Source organism: Platichthys flesus, chromosome 7 (genome assembly GCF_949316205.1).
Source record: "Platichthys flesus chromosome 7, fPlaFle2.1, whole genome shotgun sequence".
In the NCBI taxonomy this organism is placed as follows: Eukaryota; Metazoa; Chordata; class Actinopteri; order Pleuronectiformes; family Pleuronectidae; genus Platichthys; species Platichthys flesus.
The window spans coordinates 22,500,303-22,518,393 of record NC_084951.1 but is presented as its reverse complement, the minus strand read 5'-3'; the positions used below and the strand labels follow the sequence as shown (position 1 = coordinate 22,518,393).

The window sequence follows — 18,091 nt, the reverse complement described above, 5'->3', positions numbered from 1 at the left end:
CGACATGACAGCTCCCAAAAATATGAGTACCCCCCCCCCCCCCTCCTTCCTGTTAGTGGATGGGCCAAGGACCAAACTAAAGTAAAGAAAAGAGGATTTCTGTAAATCTAGGTGTATCCTTGTCGCACTTAATGTTTAAAACACACTATAAAGTAGATATAAGCACATTTTTAAGTATTGATTGATTGATCAACAATTTTCTTTTTTACAGAGATATATTTCATAATATTTCCAGTATGTTTTACAGGAGGACATGTGGGTTCTCTTATGAATCATTAGCAATGAGGCAGATACATTAACAGTTAGAAATTATCCATTTAATAAACACTCATTGCTCAAAGATGCTAAACAAGTGGATGTATTTCAACATGTCCCAGAGGGAGCGAGCTCATTGGTCCACCTCTCGTAGGCTTGGCTGAGGACATTCTCCTCAATCATGTCGTGGAAGATTTCTGTCAAAAAAATCAGAAAAGTCTTAATTAACATTTTTGATCTCAGAGATACGTTTTGTGTGGTTGGTATTTTACTCTGGGCAGCAGATTGTTGTCAGGCGGGTTTGATGGTGTGATATTCTACCTGCTTGTCCCAGTCCTGTGGGAAGAGGAATCCTCAGGGAGCCGGCGGAGTGCCTCAAACGCTCCTGCAGGGATTTGTGTATCAGGGCCAGGGTGCAGTCCTGGTGCCACACGGGCAGCTCCAGGCCCAGCATGCACCGGATGATGCGCTGCTTCTCCTCTGCTGTCAGCAGCCCCCTCTGGTGGGCCACATACACCATGAAGGACATGTCGATGTTCACCGCCTCCCCGTGAAGCAGCGCTGGTAAAACTCTCTGTCAGAAATAACAGAGATTTGTATAATTCTCAATCCAGACCAGTCCAGGGATTAAAAAAACAAAAACAGAAACATAACAGAAGCTACTGTTTCACCATTTCTAATTCGGGGCTGACGAGGTGACCAAAATCCACCAGCCGGTCCAAATCATCCTCCCATAAGTTGGGAGCCAGTTCCTCCAGCATGGTTTCTATGGCGATCCGGGTGGACGCCGCGGCACTGTCCTCATGTCCGGAGCTGTCGGTGCTGTCCGGCTGCAGCTTGGTGTCCAGCAGCCTCCGGCCCTCGGCCTCCAGCAGCTGGAACAGGCCCGGGTGCTTCATCAGGGCCATCTGAGGTGAAACGGAGACAAGTGGAAGAGAAACAATTAGAAAGTTGGTTTCTGCTTGAAGAGGAACGACCGTGCAGAACCACATAACTCTATCATCAGCGTATGTATTTCTCCACGATTCCATCAACAACAGCAACTATCGGCCTAAGAATCAGGAAGTTACTGTGCAAACATCTTCTTGGAATTGAAAAATGCTGATGATAGTAATAATGATATAAGACATTATTTCCATAGCAACTCAGCATCTTTTTGTGTAATTTAAAACAAGGTTACAAAGGGCCTCAAAAAAATGCATTGAAATGAAAACAACACAAAAGAAAACAGGAAAGAAAACAGTCAAAAAAAACAAACAACATCCATTTAAACCGGTTAGAAAATCAGGCATTGAAAGTGTTTCCTATAAAAATATGTTTTGATCAATGATTATAAAAACAGACCTGGAGCTTCTTTCCTCCTCTTCCTCTTCATCACGTAAATGTCTCATCAATACATGTTGCGGACTTCTTTACCCATGCGACAATGGCTTATGAACACAATTCGATTTCTTAGATATTCAATATTCCTGCATATGTATAATATTTCTGGCAATAATGTTATCAATACAATTTCTATACTGCGTCCTTCATCTCTGTCATACTTTCTTCTTGTATAAATACTTCTGACGTTAACATATTGCTTCACTTACATTAGACACTGTGTTCAGTTGTTATTTTGTAAACGTGCTCTGCTTTCTATGTTTTATTCCAATGAGATTGTGATTTGTGAATATTGGCAACATCAACAAAATTTGATTGATGCGTGAATAAGTTCCTCTCGATCAGGAAAAGACCGGGTTGATCTGATGTTGGTATATTTCTCAGGTTTAATAAAGTTATTGACATAAAGGCTTCAAAATTTAGATGGGAATCAAATGTGACTGTGTATTTCACATCAGTTATCAGGAGGTTAGTTTGACACACTTGGTCTCCACATGCAAGACCATCGGGAAAATCACTGTTTTTTCAAGCCTCAACAACCTTTAACATCTCGGCCATCCCATTGCTGATCTGACGCATCGGAAGAGTTTGGAAAAACGAGCGATCTAAAAACGTTGCCGCCGGCGGGACGTAACTTCCCAGCTTGTTTTTCCCGCCGGCGAAGTTGACCCCTGTCTTTGCCCCCACGCTGGCGTCCACGTAGGCCAGCACGGTGGTCGGCACCCGGATGTACGGAGTCCTCCGGCGGTAGAGAGACGCCGCCAGGCCAACCACGTCCAGACAAACCCCCCCGCCGATGGCTATGATTGGCTCGGAGCGCCGGTCCAGACCAAACTCATGAACCTCCTCCAGGATCCTGGTCACCAACTCCATGCTCTTGTTCTCCTCAGTGGTGGGCAGAGGGAGGATCTTACACAGGACGTCCCTGGACTCAAAGTAGCCGAGCACCTGAGAGCCGTACAGACGATCGACGACTTCATCGATGACGATGAATCGTTTCACAGGTTTGGATTTACCTGCGGCCTCTTTCCGCTCCTCGCCTCCTAAATGACCCCACAGCAAAGTGTCGTTTCTGGGATCCAGGAGGTTCTGGCACTGAATGACTCTGTAGGTGAACACAATCGGGCTGATCACTGTCCAGGAAACTCCGTGCTCGGACTTCTTCTCATAGCTGAAGGTCATTTGCGAAAAGGCAACAAAAGAAAAAAGAAAAAATTAAAAGGGAATTAGCTTTGGTGGAAGTTTGATTCTGTGCTTTGTCGTTGATCACAAAAAACAAACATCATACAAGTGGTGGAAAGTAACTGAGTCAGATTTGAGGTACTTCTACTACATTATTTACATTTTATGCTATTATTTATTCATGCTCTCTACCCGAATACGTTTATTCAACAGCTTCATTTGACTCTACAGATTTTATAATACATACTAATAAACATGACCATATTAATGCAATATTAAAGTATGCTGCGAAAACTGAACACAGAAACATGAACCAGGTCAGAACAATAACACAAAGTTATTAGATTATGACTAAAACAGCTACATTTAACTAGAGCGATCAAAGTCCCATGAGCCTTTGCATTCATACGTCCAATCAGAGTGAGTGTCTCACCTAAGTGCATTCAATGCACATGTTCAGGCCTCTGGGATGCACCCAATTTGTTTTGGTGAGTAATGACGAAATTATTAAATGTTAAAATAAATTTTGGATGATTTGCAAGAACACTCCACAGGAAACTGGAAATACTTGAGTGAAATCTACAACGTACAGAACACTGGATTCTGAGGGATTATCTGAAACTGAAAAATTAAAACTATTTTGGGTTTTGTTTGTAGTAAAAATGTCTCGAGATGTCTATTCGAACGTTTGCTGAATCCTGACCGGTGCATATAAATCTCTGAAAGAACCCTGGCCTCTTCAAGCACAGAGGGGAAAAACAAAAAGAAAATACTACTCTCTCATGTGAAAACACTGAATCTGTCCATAAGGAAAGGTTTTCATAGTGAGGCTCAATATTCAGAGAGAATATTTGAATAGATCTGCTGCTCCCACAGCTGTTGAACATGTAAGTGACCTCAGCCTGAAATAGAAAAGTACAAGACCTCGCCCCATTCTATGAAACATGAACATGTGACTAAGAAGCATACAGTGGAAAAATGAACACATTATAAATGTTTTAGAATGTTTTATTATATTATTATTCATAATAATAATTAATTCGCTCATATCAAATCACACTTATCATTTAAACACGTGACCTAGATCCTTTTAAAACTCAGTACTTACATTTTAGCATGACTCAACTTTCCCTCCGCCCCCTGCCCCTGCTCTGTCTGTCTGGTCCATGCCCCGTTCACCTGGACCAGATCAAACCTGGTCTGTGGTGAGTGGCTGCAGTCCTTAGGAGAAAGCATGGTCCCTGAAACCCCCGGCTCGGCCAGATGTCCTCAGCCTACTTTGTGGAGTGACAATCTGGAGGCTAGTGTACATGTAAAAGGTCAGCAGAGACCGAGGGGGTGGGGTGGGGGGGGGGTTATATACATGTTACAGCTGACTTAAGTAACCTGTCACACCCCCACAGAAACAAATCTGCCAGTCAGGAAAAGTATTAATACCACACTGTAAAAATACTACATTTTATAACGTGGGGAAATGTAAAATAACTCATTTAAGCAGAAACATGTCCTGACATTTATACTATTACATAGACTGCTACACAGATTATTAGGAGTCAGGCATTAAAAAGCTAATTTGTGTATATTTTGCATAGGACTGCAACTAATGATGATTTTCATAATGGACGAATCTGCTGAATAACAAAGTCCAAAGCGACACCCTCACATTATTTGTGAGCAGTTCTATTGAGACTGACTATAGTGGATATGCAGCATTGGAAAGTTGGGAGGAGTAAAGTGAATATCAGTTGTGCAGCATGATTTTAAATAAATGTACAATGTGGTGATGTTATCTGGAGGAGAACTCATGGTGCAGGTCAGAGGTCACGGTTTCAGCGATAGCACACCTCCGATATCTCCATGGCGAACTCCACCAGGTCGCCGGCGTCCTTACAGGAGTCAAAGAAGTTACAGTCCAGCTCCAGCCTGCGGCCGCAGCAGCCCTGTCCCTGCTCGTCCCACTCGCTGGCCGCCATGATGTACTTGTACGAGGGAAAACAGCGGCTCACTGCCCTCTCGCAGGTATCCGGTAGCAGGGCCATTAACTCGTGGAAACGACAGTGCAGACAGGAGAGCAGGAGAGCTGCACAGTCGTCTGGTGGTGGTGGGGATGTCAGGGGAGCAGAGGAGAAAAAGGTCAAAAGAAAGATGTTAGATTCTCAGCATGAAGTGAAAATCCCTGATAGTGTTGTCAATGAATTATCTGTCCCATGGTATTTTCTGTTTAACTGCATCAGCTGCTCTCCCTTGGAGCAGTGAACATGTACCTCCTGTCCCGGGCTGGTAGGAATCCTCTGACGACAAATGGCTGCTGCTGCTCTTAAACTTGTCAGAACACAAGGAGCAGCTGGAGCCGCCCAGTTCACTGCCCCCCAGGGCATCATGGGAGCAGGGCTCAGCCTCTAGCTGGTCCAGCTCTCGCTCTGAGGTGGTGCTTGGTCTGTGGTGAGCACCAAACATCCCAGTGGTCTCTCTGGGTGGACTGCCAGTCACTGGTTTGAGGTCAGTGCCTTTGAAAGGACGAAGCAGGAAATAGATGAATGTTGATTTTGAGATGCACAAAGTATGACTAATGATAATCAGTACTGCAGTATTTATTTCTGATAGTAGGAACTGTTAAAGCAGTACTTATGATATATACTGATACAGATAACATGAAATGTATAGGTTTTAAATTCAATCAGTTTCTTGTTTTCATATATGAGGCAGATATTTATGATGAATAAATATATAAAGAAAAGAAAAAAATGAAATTACCACCTCATTTCAATCAAGAATATAAACACAATTTCTTTTGTAATATTTCAACATAATTTCTGTTCTTTTCTGCACTGTTTATTATATAAAACACATTTTAATATTAGTAACAATAAATACTGAAAGCATTTGTGAATTATTTTGTATCAATGATTTTTGTATTGCATTGTACCGCATTGCTTTGTATCTGTCAGGATAAAATCAACATTTAGTCAGAGAGATGATATTTGAAGTGAATAAGATTTGCTTCACACAACTTTAGCAAGAAGAGATAAGATTAGATAAGAAATAAGATTAGATCTACCATCTACCATGAACGACCTACCATCAGAAACACGGTCTCCCAGTCCCTCAAGCTTGAGATAATCCTGATCCTTCACAGGAGGCTTTGACGCAGTTGTCATCTTGTGCAGGACAAAGTGGTGAGAAGAGAATCGTAACTAAAGACTAAAATTTGTCAGAGAATAAAACATTCATGCGACCTCCTGTTTTTGAGTTAAATATAGAAGAATCAGGCGAGAAGCACACAAAAGATAAACTGGTTAAAAGAAAAAACAATAATCCTGCATATTAGTTTGCTGTAAATATTACCCGTGCTGGTTAACAATCCAACAGCGTAAAGCGAAGCCTGTGAAACACTGTAATCCCTCGGAGGTTGAGCTCAAGTGCGTCCCATTATCATGCACACACCCGCAATGTGAGCACACTCCACGTCGATCAATACTTGCCAGTCACGAAGCACAACTACAATTCTGCAATGCCCAGAAGATCCACTCAATTAGGGCATTCTATCGACACAGGGTCGAGCCAGAGCCACTTATCAAACACCTGGGTTCCGTGGGACAACGAGAAAAAGGATCCTGGAGCCGTGTGTTATCTTCTAATCGGAGCTTTTCACGATGCGATCATGTTTTTTCAAACCACATCGGCTGAGAGCACAGAGGTGAATTTATAGGATGTTAAAATAGACATACCACAGTGTACAGTGGAAAGTTCGCCACCCGGAACATTTGCTTTGTTCCATTACCTTCCATTAGGGAGGTCATTACCGTTGACAGAGAGAAGTGGGGCTGCTATCAGGTAAAGAAACAAACATCAACAGACCATAACTTCATTACTGAATACAACCGTAAATGTAGATAAAAGACACACAAGTTCACATTTATAATGATGAATTTATTATTCATAGAGATGCATCGGTTTACAATGATGGTAAATCTATAGTATCTACTCTTACAAGCTCCGTCAGAGCTAATTTTTAACAATGTTCATGGAAGGGGTTAAGAAAAAAACCAACAAGCATAGAGGAGTTATACGTATTCTTTTGATCAATCGATTATACTTTAATTACAAATATATCAGATCACGTTGGCAGTGAACATTTTCTTTACTCCCTCTACATTTTAAATATTGTGACTACTAAAATAAAATCAGGTAGTGTGGCCCCCTGCTCAGCGTTAAAGTAGCTACGAGGAGGGGAGATCTCTTTTCATGGTGAAGTGCTAATTATCGATGTTCCCTTTGCTTTGGCGTCTCTGCTCTTCGTGGTCCTTTTGTGTACAGATATATATAAAATAAGAAAAAAATCATGAAAAGACAATTTGTGTGATATCACTCTACTGTACAGAAAGAATTAAGAACTAGATTGAGAACGAAAATAAGAAAGGCAGATATATATAGATTCATATATCTATATATATATAGATCGGGGGAAAAACCCCAAAGAACAGAGTGGTTTGGTTATGTAGATGAAGCTGTTTTTTTGTTTTTTTGGAATACAAAGTCACACAGGCGGTGAGTGGGGACTTGCAGCGGAGGACTCGGCCCTCGCGGTCAGAGAGACGGCATGCGGTCCAGATGCAGGTTGTGCCTCCCGAGGCTGCTGCTGTCTTCTTCCTGGCTCATCTCGGGGCTGTGGCCGAGCTCCTCCGGGCTCTCCGGAGATTCGTAGGGATAATTGTCACATATCTCCTCATCCTCCTGCTCCTCTTTAATGCTGGTTCGATAAAATGAAAAAATAAAAAACGCACACAATCAGGATTTGTGATCACACACATGCATATTAAGCCATAACTTAGTCAAAGGCCCAGTTCCGACCTGGTGTTAACATCCGTCCTGAGAGACCTGATCGAAAGTGGACAGCGTCTGTTCACACCTGACAATTAAATGTGTCCTGCATGTGTCTCCTGTGACACTTGGGATTGGATCGTGCTTCACCTGCTCTACATGCAGAGAGTCAGGAGAGATTGAATGAATCCAGTCTAGCTGTGCTTTGAAGGATTTTAACAATTTCTTTGAGGTTCTTCCCTCCGGCAGGAGGCTGCGGGCCATCAGGACCAAAACCTCCCGCCACAAGACCAGCTTCTTCCCGGATGCAACTGGCCTTATCAACAAGGCCCGGGACCCCCATCTGACCTGGACTTTTATCCCGCCCCCACGCCTCAATTCTGTGTTACATTAACACACACAACAGTATATTGCACATCCTCATTCTCTCCTCTTTTGCATTTTTCTTTTTATATCTTGTATATAATTTGTTTTATGTATAGTTATTTCTTTCTTATGTGAAGTACTTATTGTGTTTTTGAGGTACTTATTGTGTTTTATGTTCAATGTATGCACCTTTTTTACCAAAGAAAATTCCAGGTAGGTGTAAACCTACTTGGCAATAAATCCTTTTTGATTCTGATTCTGAATTTAAGTATCAGACATTATGAGGTGGTCATGTGGTTGTGGCGTCAATATGTTTGATATTGTAAACTACAGAAAGTCAGAGGACTTCAACTGTGACGAGGAGGCCTTAGCATAACTTCATACTGCAGAAAGAATATGGCCCCACAACCACCGGCGACTGTGGTCAGGGATCAGATCTCAGGAAGGATTGAAGATGCGGTTTCGCTCGTTCAATCCTGAACTTAGCGTTGACCACATGTGATCTGATCAGTCAGGATGGACGTGAACACCAGGTCTGAACGGGGTCAGATACACTGCAGAGCTGGAGGTGACACTTACAAAGCCTGTGGGGGGGACTGTGTGGCGCTGCTGTCACTGTGATATCCTGATCCATTAGCCAGGGCTCCATTCATCTGCTCCTGGAGAACATGAGGCAGGGAGTGCAGTGGGATGCTGCCCATGGAGGCTGAACTGTAGTGAGAGTTGTCTAGACCAGCGCTCTGAAAAGAAACAGTCACACCCTCAGTTTTCATATGTAGCTGAAGCCATTTGTCACCTTCATTAATATTAAATTAAAATCAAACATAATAAAAAAAGGGAGATGTGCTCTTACCTGATGAGCTAAGCTCTGACGGCTCTGAGAGTTTTTCAGCAGAGATCTGTTAGTGCACAAACACAATATAACAAGTTAGGCCTATGTGTTGACACCTGAGATAACAGCCACATCATACTTCAGAGCTGGTGCACTGACTGTACACAAAAGATACACAACGACATGACCGCTCCACAAAGGAGAAGTCAAATCATCTTGACTCCCCCCTGGTGGCTGGCTGCGGTATAAGTCATAAACCCCACCTTCCTCATGTTAGCCAAACTACAAGTCAAATAAAAGGTGGTGTCTGTCATTTAGGCAGTTCTCATCACACTGGTGTATGTTCCAGTCATTTTTGCAGTTTCGCATTGTTTCAACAACAACAATATTATTCATACACTGTTTACTGCCGCCCTCACATGGCTGTGTACACTGTGACGCAGTCAGTCCAGGTCTGTTTGTTTGAAATCCACACCAGTTAAGTGTTTTGAGTCATAGTTACAAGGAATGAGAAAACAAAATCCTCACATGATATTTTTAATGATCGACTGATGGTGGTGTATCAAGGGGGGAGGTCACAGTTGTGTCAAAGTCTAAGTGTGACTTTGACGGTCTGCGGTTTTATGCAAACAGCAAACACACAGGAGGTGGCTCCTATTTTTGTTTACGCACAAAATCCTGTTTCACACATTGCTTTGCCTGATTATTCCAAGATTCGACTTCAACTTGTGTCCCTGCGAGGTGAAATACTGCCAGGAGAGTGACTTGTATCTGAAAACACATCCACGTACCCGCTACCAGCCGTCTTCTGGGGCCGTCTTCTGTGGAACTCGATTTCATCTACCGTCCACACGGCTCCCTTCACGTTCTCCAAACGTACAAAGCATTTATGGAGGCTGAGATTGTGTCTGACGGCGTTCTGGAAGATGATGAAGGAAAGGAATTAAATTAGGAGCAGTGCACATCTGAAGTACTAAATTAGCAACAACCTAGTTGCAATGAAACACAACAAAACACTTCTCCTGTGTCACATTTTCATATCCAAGGACATTTCACAGGTTCGTACCTTCCAAGTTGCTGCGTTGCGCCTGAAATATGCAAAGTTTCTTGTGAACCAGTTGTAGATTTCATTTAACGTCAGCTGGTTCCGGGGGGATTCGTATATTGCCTGAAAGAGATGAAGAGTGTGTAAGATTTACTGGAAACGATAAAACATGTGGATCTGCCACAGATGTGAATTCATTCATTGTGTCTGTGCTGAATTAGGAAGGTCAACGTTACCTGTCTTATGAGAGATGCATATGTGAATGGAGGTCTAACTTCTGTGCTCAAGTAGAACTCCTTGTTATCAATTATATCTGTGGAAAAACATTAACAAGCATTGTTTATACATATGCACATACAGAATGGACTGGAAACTAGGAAAGACCATTTCCAATTAAGAAAGAAACTAATGTTTAATAAGTTTAGAAATAACTCTTTAAAGGGAAGATGAGCGCTCCGGTGAAACTAACATGTACGTGCATCTCACCAGAATCATGTTTCAGTTCATACCAGCGATAAAAAGGTATTTTTGAAAGTTGTTAGTCGTGATCTCACCGTTACCTTGGCTCACTGAGCGGCTGTACCGCCTCCGTACAGGGGTCCCAGTGAACATGCTATTGGGAGTGAGGACTGAAGGGGATTCAGAGAGTGGCGTCAGGGGTGTGGATGGTGCCGTGGCACTCTGAGACAGACTCATAGGAGGAAGGCCTTTGGGCAATGTTGCCTGGGAGAAGCACACGTTAGACAGCAGATTCACCTGAAAACACAAAGTAGCAGAGTCAGGAAAACGTCACTTTAAGTGCAAGCAAAACAATATTTATCTTAATTGAGGGACACAACCGTGGCAGGTACTTACAGGCTGCACTGCGGGTTTGGGTTCAGAGGACTTGAGATGAGCCATCATAGCTTGCAGTCGCTCTTTGTCCTTCTTCAGCTGTGTGAGATGAGGACAGAAATAGAAGTTGAGAGTCAGTGAATTCACGGCTTGTGTTAAATAGTGAAATGACATTCAGTGTGGGAATGAGTTTGTTTCTGGCATCCTGAGAAATGTAATTATCTCAAAACATCACTTCTGCTTCCACGGCTGGTGTGAAAACACATTTTGGCAACATTCAGACTTTCCCTGGAGTTTTTTAGAAAACTTACTTTACAGTAATTAATAGGAAAGGACTTGATACTTATATTTATAAAAGTGAATTTAGTGTTAATTGTCCCACTTGTTTGAGTTAAAAAATAAACATTAAAAGGATAAGCTTGAAGCAAATAAGCCAAAATCATACCTGCAATTCCAGCTGCTGAACCACTTGCATCTGGACACGACACTGTGCTGTACTCTTGTCGTCCAGTATATGTTCATTGTTCAAATGTCTGCAGAAAAGGTTTAAAATCATTACTTACTTTAGGGAAACCACTGTGCAGCTGTGGTACAGAGTAAAAATGCTTGAAATTTGAATTAATATAATGTGTATGCATAAGAAATACACAGGGAGAAACGTATTCAAGATTTAAATATATTTTTTAAACCATATGTGCAAAATACAGAACATACAGAGAGGTGACAAGTTAAAGCAAAACCAACATAAAGGGTCCCAGTAGGTTGTTAAACCACCAGCAGCTGCCAGGACAACTTGCACAGAGCTCTGTCTGACACATCAGCCTAAAATCTCCCATTGGTTTTCCATAGGGTTTAGATCTGGTGACAACTAAGTTCATAGCATATGATTCACACCACTTTCATACTCATTGAACCGTTCAGCAAACCATTATGAACTATGCCATCTTGATTCTCCCTTTTTAGGGTTATCCTTTAATATGTCTCTCTGTATGTGCATTTCTTCCTTAAATATAAACTTCATTCGTGTCAATGCATGTCCAGACAGATGTGAATAAGCAATGTTTGACTACTCACTTGAGAAAGGCCTGAAAGTCTCCGAACACCGTCTCACAGCCGGGCCATTTGCACATTCCATTTCCATACAGAGAATGGCTATTTTGTGTGTTTTCATCCATTGTCCCACTGCAACAAATAAAATAGTCGACCATGATGAAGCTGACGGGGCTTTATCAGTTTTTAAATGAAATAAAGGTAAATTGACAGATGCATTTTCTATGTATACGTTAAAGCACCTTTCTCTTCTCTTCGGGAGACTGTGATGACCATTGGGGGCGGATTGATGACCGGAGGACTCTCTGGTGTCTCCACTGGAAGACAGGATGCTACCATTCTCAGAGCCTGAAACGGCACGTTCACATTTGCAGTGTTTACTTTAAGTGAGCTAAAAAACAAACAAGACACTACAACCATTGAACCTGAAAGTAAAAACAGCGTTAGGACAGATTACCTGGAGCTGTGCAGGGGCTGGAGGGAAGGACAGACAGCAGGCCTTGCCTCTGCAGGTTGAGGAGATGTTGCTGCTGCATCTGAAGGAGCTGCTGCTGGATGGCGATCTGCTGAGCGGTCAGCTGCGACAGGAGAAACGACACGTGTGAATTTCCATTTCTGTTTTCCATATCAAACATAGCTTGATGAGATAACAAGTACTGAACCAATAAACATCACACTGGACATGTGTTGTAGGTTTGAAAATGTGCCTCTGTCAGGTGCTGTCAATCAATGAGCTTACGATGCTATTTAGAAAAGAAAAAAAAGCTCACTGTTTATTCATTTAGATAAAAACGTTCTGTATTTTTCTTTTGTCCAAACTTATCACAGAAATTCCGTTTTCATCTAAATGGACAAAATCTTCGTAAGTTCATACGATTGCTGGGACTTGAGTTTGCACTAAAGTACGTGAGGCCTCAGGTGATGAAGCTGGAGCAACGTGACGCATCGTAGAAGAATAAACTCAAAGCAGGAGGAGAGGAAAGATACTAACCCTAACCCTGATGATAATAATTACAGTAATAGCTGTCTAAAGAATTCCATCCATTAACCTTTAGTGCTACTGAGCTGAGATAAGACTCAGTAAGAATTGATTATCATAGTTGCATAATACATATTTATATAATGATCAAATATTCATGAAGCGATAAAAATAATTCTGTAATGAATTAATGTTACCTCTTGGCTAACAATCCCAGCATTCTTCTGTTGCAGCAACTGCATATTTAGCTGCTCTTGCTGATTCTTGAAGACCTCCTGAATTTGTTGCTGCAGAAATGTTGGGTGAAAATGTCCGTTTAGTGGCATTAAAACCAGTGTGAGCTAAAATTACACAGACGACTTTCACGAAAAATACATTACCTGGTGTAACATGAGTGCTTTCTGCTGCTGGAGCAGAGCTTGGAGCTGCTGAGGACTGAGGGTCTGTTGCTGTGGGGTCTGTTGAAGCTGCTGTGGCGCCTCTGCTGGTGGGGTCATCACCGACAATGACACGGGAATCTGCATCATCCCCGGAAGAAAAACATAGCAGAATAGAAGAGTGAATTAGAATCTATACCACAGAATAGGAGGAAGAAAACACTGTGGATGCAACGTTTGTGACAGAAGAGGAAATCTAATGGACACAAACACCCCAGTGACAAAAAATGCAACATATGTAGGCTGTTCTGGATGTGAGCTTATGTGTGTGTGCCACTTACAACCCATACATTCCATCCCCGGAAAAACAATCATAGCATTTACAAGGAAACGAGAGACCATCCCTCTTCAATCATCGCGGGGGATTACAAAAAAGCAGCCACATTTCAGCTGTTAATGGATTCCATGGTCATATCTGTCCTTTTAACACAATTTCTAAAAGGGATTTACATTATTAAATAAGGACTTGGACCTTAAAAGAGTTCTTTCACTACAGAGTCTGTTCTCACACTGAACTGCAAGGTCAGCCCATATGCGCTGATATAGAGGAGAGAAACTCTTAAGGACCCAGCCAGCGTTATAAATATCACAATATGGTAGTAGGTGGTTTACATGGGTGTTTAATGCAGTGTATTCATATAAAAAGGCAAATAGAAAATAGCAAAAAAAAACATAAACATACATTCGCAGTAATTGTCAGCACATGATTTTAATTTCCCTCACTTTCCAGATTTGATTTGTGTATAACGTTAATAATCTCTTAAATCTTTAAATGTATTTGTATGTCTATAAATGACTCACATTATATTTCCTCTGTCATCCAGTTCAACTCATATAATCATTGTAGCTCTACTCCTATCCCTCTTGCCCTACTTCAGAAAAGGATTTATACTACTATAAACCCTTATTTATCTGTTCCACTTCACTGGTCAGTCTAGCAAAAATGAGCCTGGCTGCAATTTTTCAGCTAAAAATGAAATAAACATCAACAACAACAACAACAACTCTGGGTGGCTTAGGGGAATTAGAGCTCCAGCAAAACAACAACCAGTGCCACAAAAACAACAACAACATCCTCGGCTCGGAATGCAGCAATTACCACACCCTCCCCCCTCTCACTGTCAACCCTCACAGCTCAAGGGATGTTTACTGTAAACATAAACAGAGTAATCAAAATTGCACAGAGATATAAATAATGAATAAAAAGCATACAGGGCGTGTTTACGAAAACAGAACTCGAGATTCGTATTTTAATTAAGGCCTGATCCACAAACAAACATTTCTCTCCGAGGCTGGGGCTTGTTTTGAAACGGGTAAACAAACTGACAGTGAATTTCACACAGGCTCTGGGCTAACAATAACAGACGACTGCCTCCTGCTTTGTCCTTTCTTGTGAAATTCAATGCTGCAGAGGTGGCCACCAAAGCATAGAAAATAGGTCTATCCCACAGACAGAGCCGGTTGGCCCCTCTATTTTTCTGTGGACACCATCAACACAACAACAGCCTTTGCCTAATCCCCGTTGCCATGGCAGCCAGCAAGTCCAAACATCTTCTGTTGTTGTTTTTGTTAAAAGTCATACCAGCGAGCAACTGAGTGTAAACACAGATCTGTTCCCGCAAGACTGGTCTTGTGAACTCTGAGATGACTGACAGCAAACAGAAACACTGAAAACTGGCTGAAAAACAAACACTATGTTCCTTCTTATGAGATTTAATACTTGCTAATGTGGCCTGATGGGTGTGGCCTGAGCCAAAAGAGAGGGACAAGTTGCAAAAGCAGTTATACTTGTTGTTATTTAAGATAAGATCTTAAGATAATAAATTCAGCAAAAAAATAGATATTTACAGAGGCAACATTTTTAAACCTGAGCATGATATACTGTGACTATAATCAAACTAATAATCTATTGAAAGACTTGGACAGACTTGACAATCTACATTCACAAGTCTGCCTAGAATGATACGGCTTCTCAGCAATAGTGTGCTGCCTTGCCTTCTAACCGAGCCCCTCTAACCCACATGACAAGAGTGTAAACAAACTTAAGAATAAAACGCAGATCGCTCTGCCCAGCAGGAGTTAGTGCTCTTCCTCCCCCTCCAAACCCCAGTGCAACCTCCCCCACTCCTGTGCTCCCCTCCAGCATAAATAGAAAACACTGAGCTTCAGAGAAATGGAGACAGACAAACTGAGAGGTTCAGCGATACCTTGACACGCAGAAAAACAAATAAGGGGGCTTAAATTCTCAAACATCAGTAAGCTGCCTGCCCTTGGTTCAGTATCACCTTCTAAATCTTATGTTTGAGGAGACTGATTGAAAATATATGGTGCTTGGAACAGACCGGCTGAATATAAAATCAAATGTAGCATATCTAATTGTGATTCACACTAAAGTGAAGTCAGAGCAGATGTGTTAGAAGCAACACCTACGTAGCATTGTGAACACATATTTGCACATGCCCCTATAAAGCAGTATGGTGCTGAAATAAAGAATCTGCACAGTGGTAGAAGTGGCTTTTCTGACAGAATCATTTCAAGGCTGCCACAAAAAATGTATAATCTGTGAATGAGACAATCGATCCGATTAATCATTGACTCAATCCCAAACCACAGTGACATCGAATAATTGCTTGTTTCATCCAACAACAACAATAAATGAAAACCCCAAAAAACATTCACTTAACAGTGAAAAATCGGCAAATCCTCACAACTGAGAAGCTGTTAGTATAAAATGGCTTAACGTGTGTCCAAGGAAAAAACAAAAGTGGCCATTATAATTATGTGAGCCCAAGATTGAATCTTCTTAAGAATGTTTTTGACCAACAGTTCAACTATAAATAGGAAATTTGCACAATTGAAATGCTGCAAACAGGAAAAGTTTGGCATCTTGTTTGGAGAATGACCCAATAAATGTATAAACCATCAAAAGTGTTAAAGTGTTAAGATTAATTTCATGTTGAATTACACATTATACGCCATGATAGGCTTTTGTGGAATATGGAAAGACTCTGCATTATATTAATTTATTATTTTGTGAATACAAATGTTTGAAACCAATGCTTATTAGTGAGAAAGCTGCAACTAGGACACTGACCCTTGGTGCCTCTGGGGGAGGAGACAGGCTGCTGCTCAGTCGACCCTCATTCTCAGTACGACTCTCGATCTCTGTCTGACTTGCTGGAGTGGTGTGGCGTGTTGGTTCTGACCCAGACTCATGCATCTGGACTTCACTGACCTGAGAAAAAAGGAAACCTGTGTAAGTGAAACACAGCTGGATAGAGCAGAACAATATAAGGAAATACAGGAAGAACCCAAACACAATACAGCATAACTTTCTGACAAAACTATCACTTAACAAGTAATTACAAGCACCGTACCCCGAGGACAGAATTCTAAAAGTTGCTGTAATGATCCAATAATGCAGTCATTCACTATGTGGAAGTTACTGTGCTGTATGGAACTGACCATAGCACTAAAAGTTAAGAACTGCACGGTTATCACCCTACCCACCAAGACAAACATTCTCCTCTACAAGTGGGAGAGGAACAAGCACAGGTCTATTTGTTGAATAACTGAGTGCTGCCATGACTACTGTAAACACAGGGGCCCTGGGTCTGTGTTTATGTGCAAACATATCTTCCTTCTGGAACAATTTACCATTAACCAGGTGGTGCAATAAACGGCCGTGGCAGGTAGTACAATGCACAAGTAGACTATTATGTATACAGGTTGAGAGCGTTTGAGACTGAAATCTAAGCAGCATAAATAAAGGTAAACAAAGTGGGTAAACAAATAATGTGCACAGATGGAAACCAAGGCACAAAGCCTGAGATAAAACTGACCACATAGACTCAGTGATAACATCTTTACTCTAGAGAGTTACCCTACCGTCAGATTTTACAAACTGCCATCAATCTGTTAATCGATCAGTCACTGAGGCACCACTGAGAGTCAACGTCAACATTTAGGCTGAATCTGACAAACGATAAGATTGAGCTTTACTCAGAAAGTCACAGCCAATGCTCCACTAACAGTTAGCAGCAAACCAAATACAGATGATACATCATCCAGTAATCTATGAAAACAACATAGTAGCTATTAATGTGTACAGCTGCAGCGATGTTTCATTCAAAGGCAGGTTAGGACTTATACGTTTAAAACTGAGTTCCGTCTTTCCTAAAGCTACAACCTATCTAATCCAAACAGGCGGTTGTTGGTGAGCTTTTCCACTGTTTACTTTTGCTTTCAGGATGAGGATTAGATGCGAAGACAAAGGCCAGTGTTTCCTGTTGGCATTTTTGAAGATGCCGGCAGTGATTTGGTTTGCGAGAGCCCGGCTGAACACTGGGCTCATCCCGCCTCAGCTCCACTGCGAGCGAAATCAGATATTATCTGCTGTGGGATTATGATAATTGAACAGTCGTGTTGCAGTGCACCTGTCTAAGGAATGGGCTGAATAATACGCTCATATTGAATGAAATGTATATCTTTTTTTACTGTTTTTGAAGTATTCTCACCACGAGCAACTCTCTAGCAGCGGGGGCCACCACTTTTCAAAGAATGGAGAGGAAATGAGGGAAGCACTGCGAAGGGACCTTTTCCGAAAGAGCAAACAAACACCACCTCCCCCATTAAACGCAGACTTTTCTTTTTTCCTAACACGTGATGTTACACATGCACCACTAGTATAAAATATCAAGGAAATACATCCATAAGGGAAGTGATACCATGCACCATAAAAACATTTGTAACCACAATAAACTACACTCCTAGTTACACACGACAGCACAAAAGAGGAAATAAGGAACCTATATGAATATTAACATTTTCTAACATTTCATTCATCGACCAGACACAATTTAAACATCAAATCTTGAATGAAAGAGAGCAGAAAGAAGAATAATCGT

At 41.6% G+C, this 18,091-nt stretch overlaps 2 protein-coding genes across 3 annotated transcripts; both read right to left on the bottom strand.

Annotated features, from left to right (window-relative positions):
- Positions 1–295: 295 nt before the first annotated feature.
- Positions 296–4,124, bottom strand: LOC133956794 (2-epi-5-epi-valiolone synthase-like). Its single transcript, XM_062392104.1, has 5 exons — positions 3,929–4,124; positions 2,179–2,809; positions 927–1,163; positions 577–829; positions 296–452 (listed from the first exon to the last, which is right to left on the bottom strand). The coding sequence occupies exons 1-5, from the start codon at positions 4,054–4,056 to the stop codon at positions 364–366; spliced, it is 1,338 nt and encodes a 445-aa protein (XP_062248088.1). The 5' UTR covers positions 4,057–4,124; the 3' UTR covers positions 296–363.
- A 2,605-nt stretch (positions 4,125–6,729) lies between these two features.
- On the bottom strand, positions 6,730–16,683 carry LOC133956814 (forkhead box protein P1-B-like). Of its 2 annotated transcripts, none has more exons than XM_062392133.1 (16): positions 16,562–16,683; positions 16,279–16,419; positions 13,128–13,265; positions 12,945–13,034; positions 12,226–12,346; positions 12,011–12,116; positions 11,793–11,900; positions 11,164–11,251; positions 10,740–10,817; positions 10,439–10,640; positions 10,121–10,197; positions 9,906–10,007; positions 9,631–9,758; positions 8,861–8,906; positions 8,587–8,747; positions 6,730–7,570 (listed from the first exon to the last, which is right to left on the bottom strand). In XM_062392133.1, exons 2-16 carry the CDS (start codon positions 16,402–16,404, stop codon positions 7,408–7,410), a joined length of 1,734 nt encoding a protein of 577 aa, XP_062248117.1. In that variant the 5' UTR covers positions 16,405–16,419; positions 16,562–16,683; the 3' UTR covers positions 6,730–7,407. The 2 variants fall into 2 exon arrangements, with proteins under 2 accessions (XP_062248117.1, XP_062248118.1); XM_062392134.1 differs by having other exon boundaries at positions 10,445–10,640.
- Between the last annotated feature and the right edge of the window lie 1,408 nt (positions 16,684–18,091).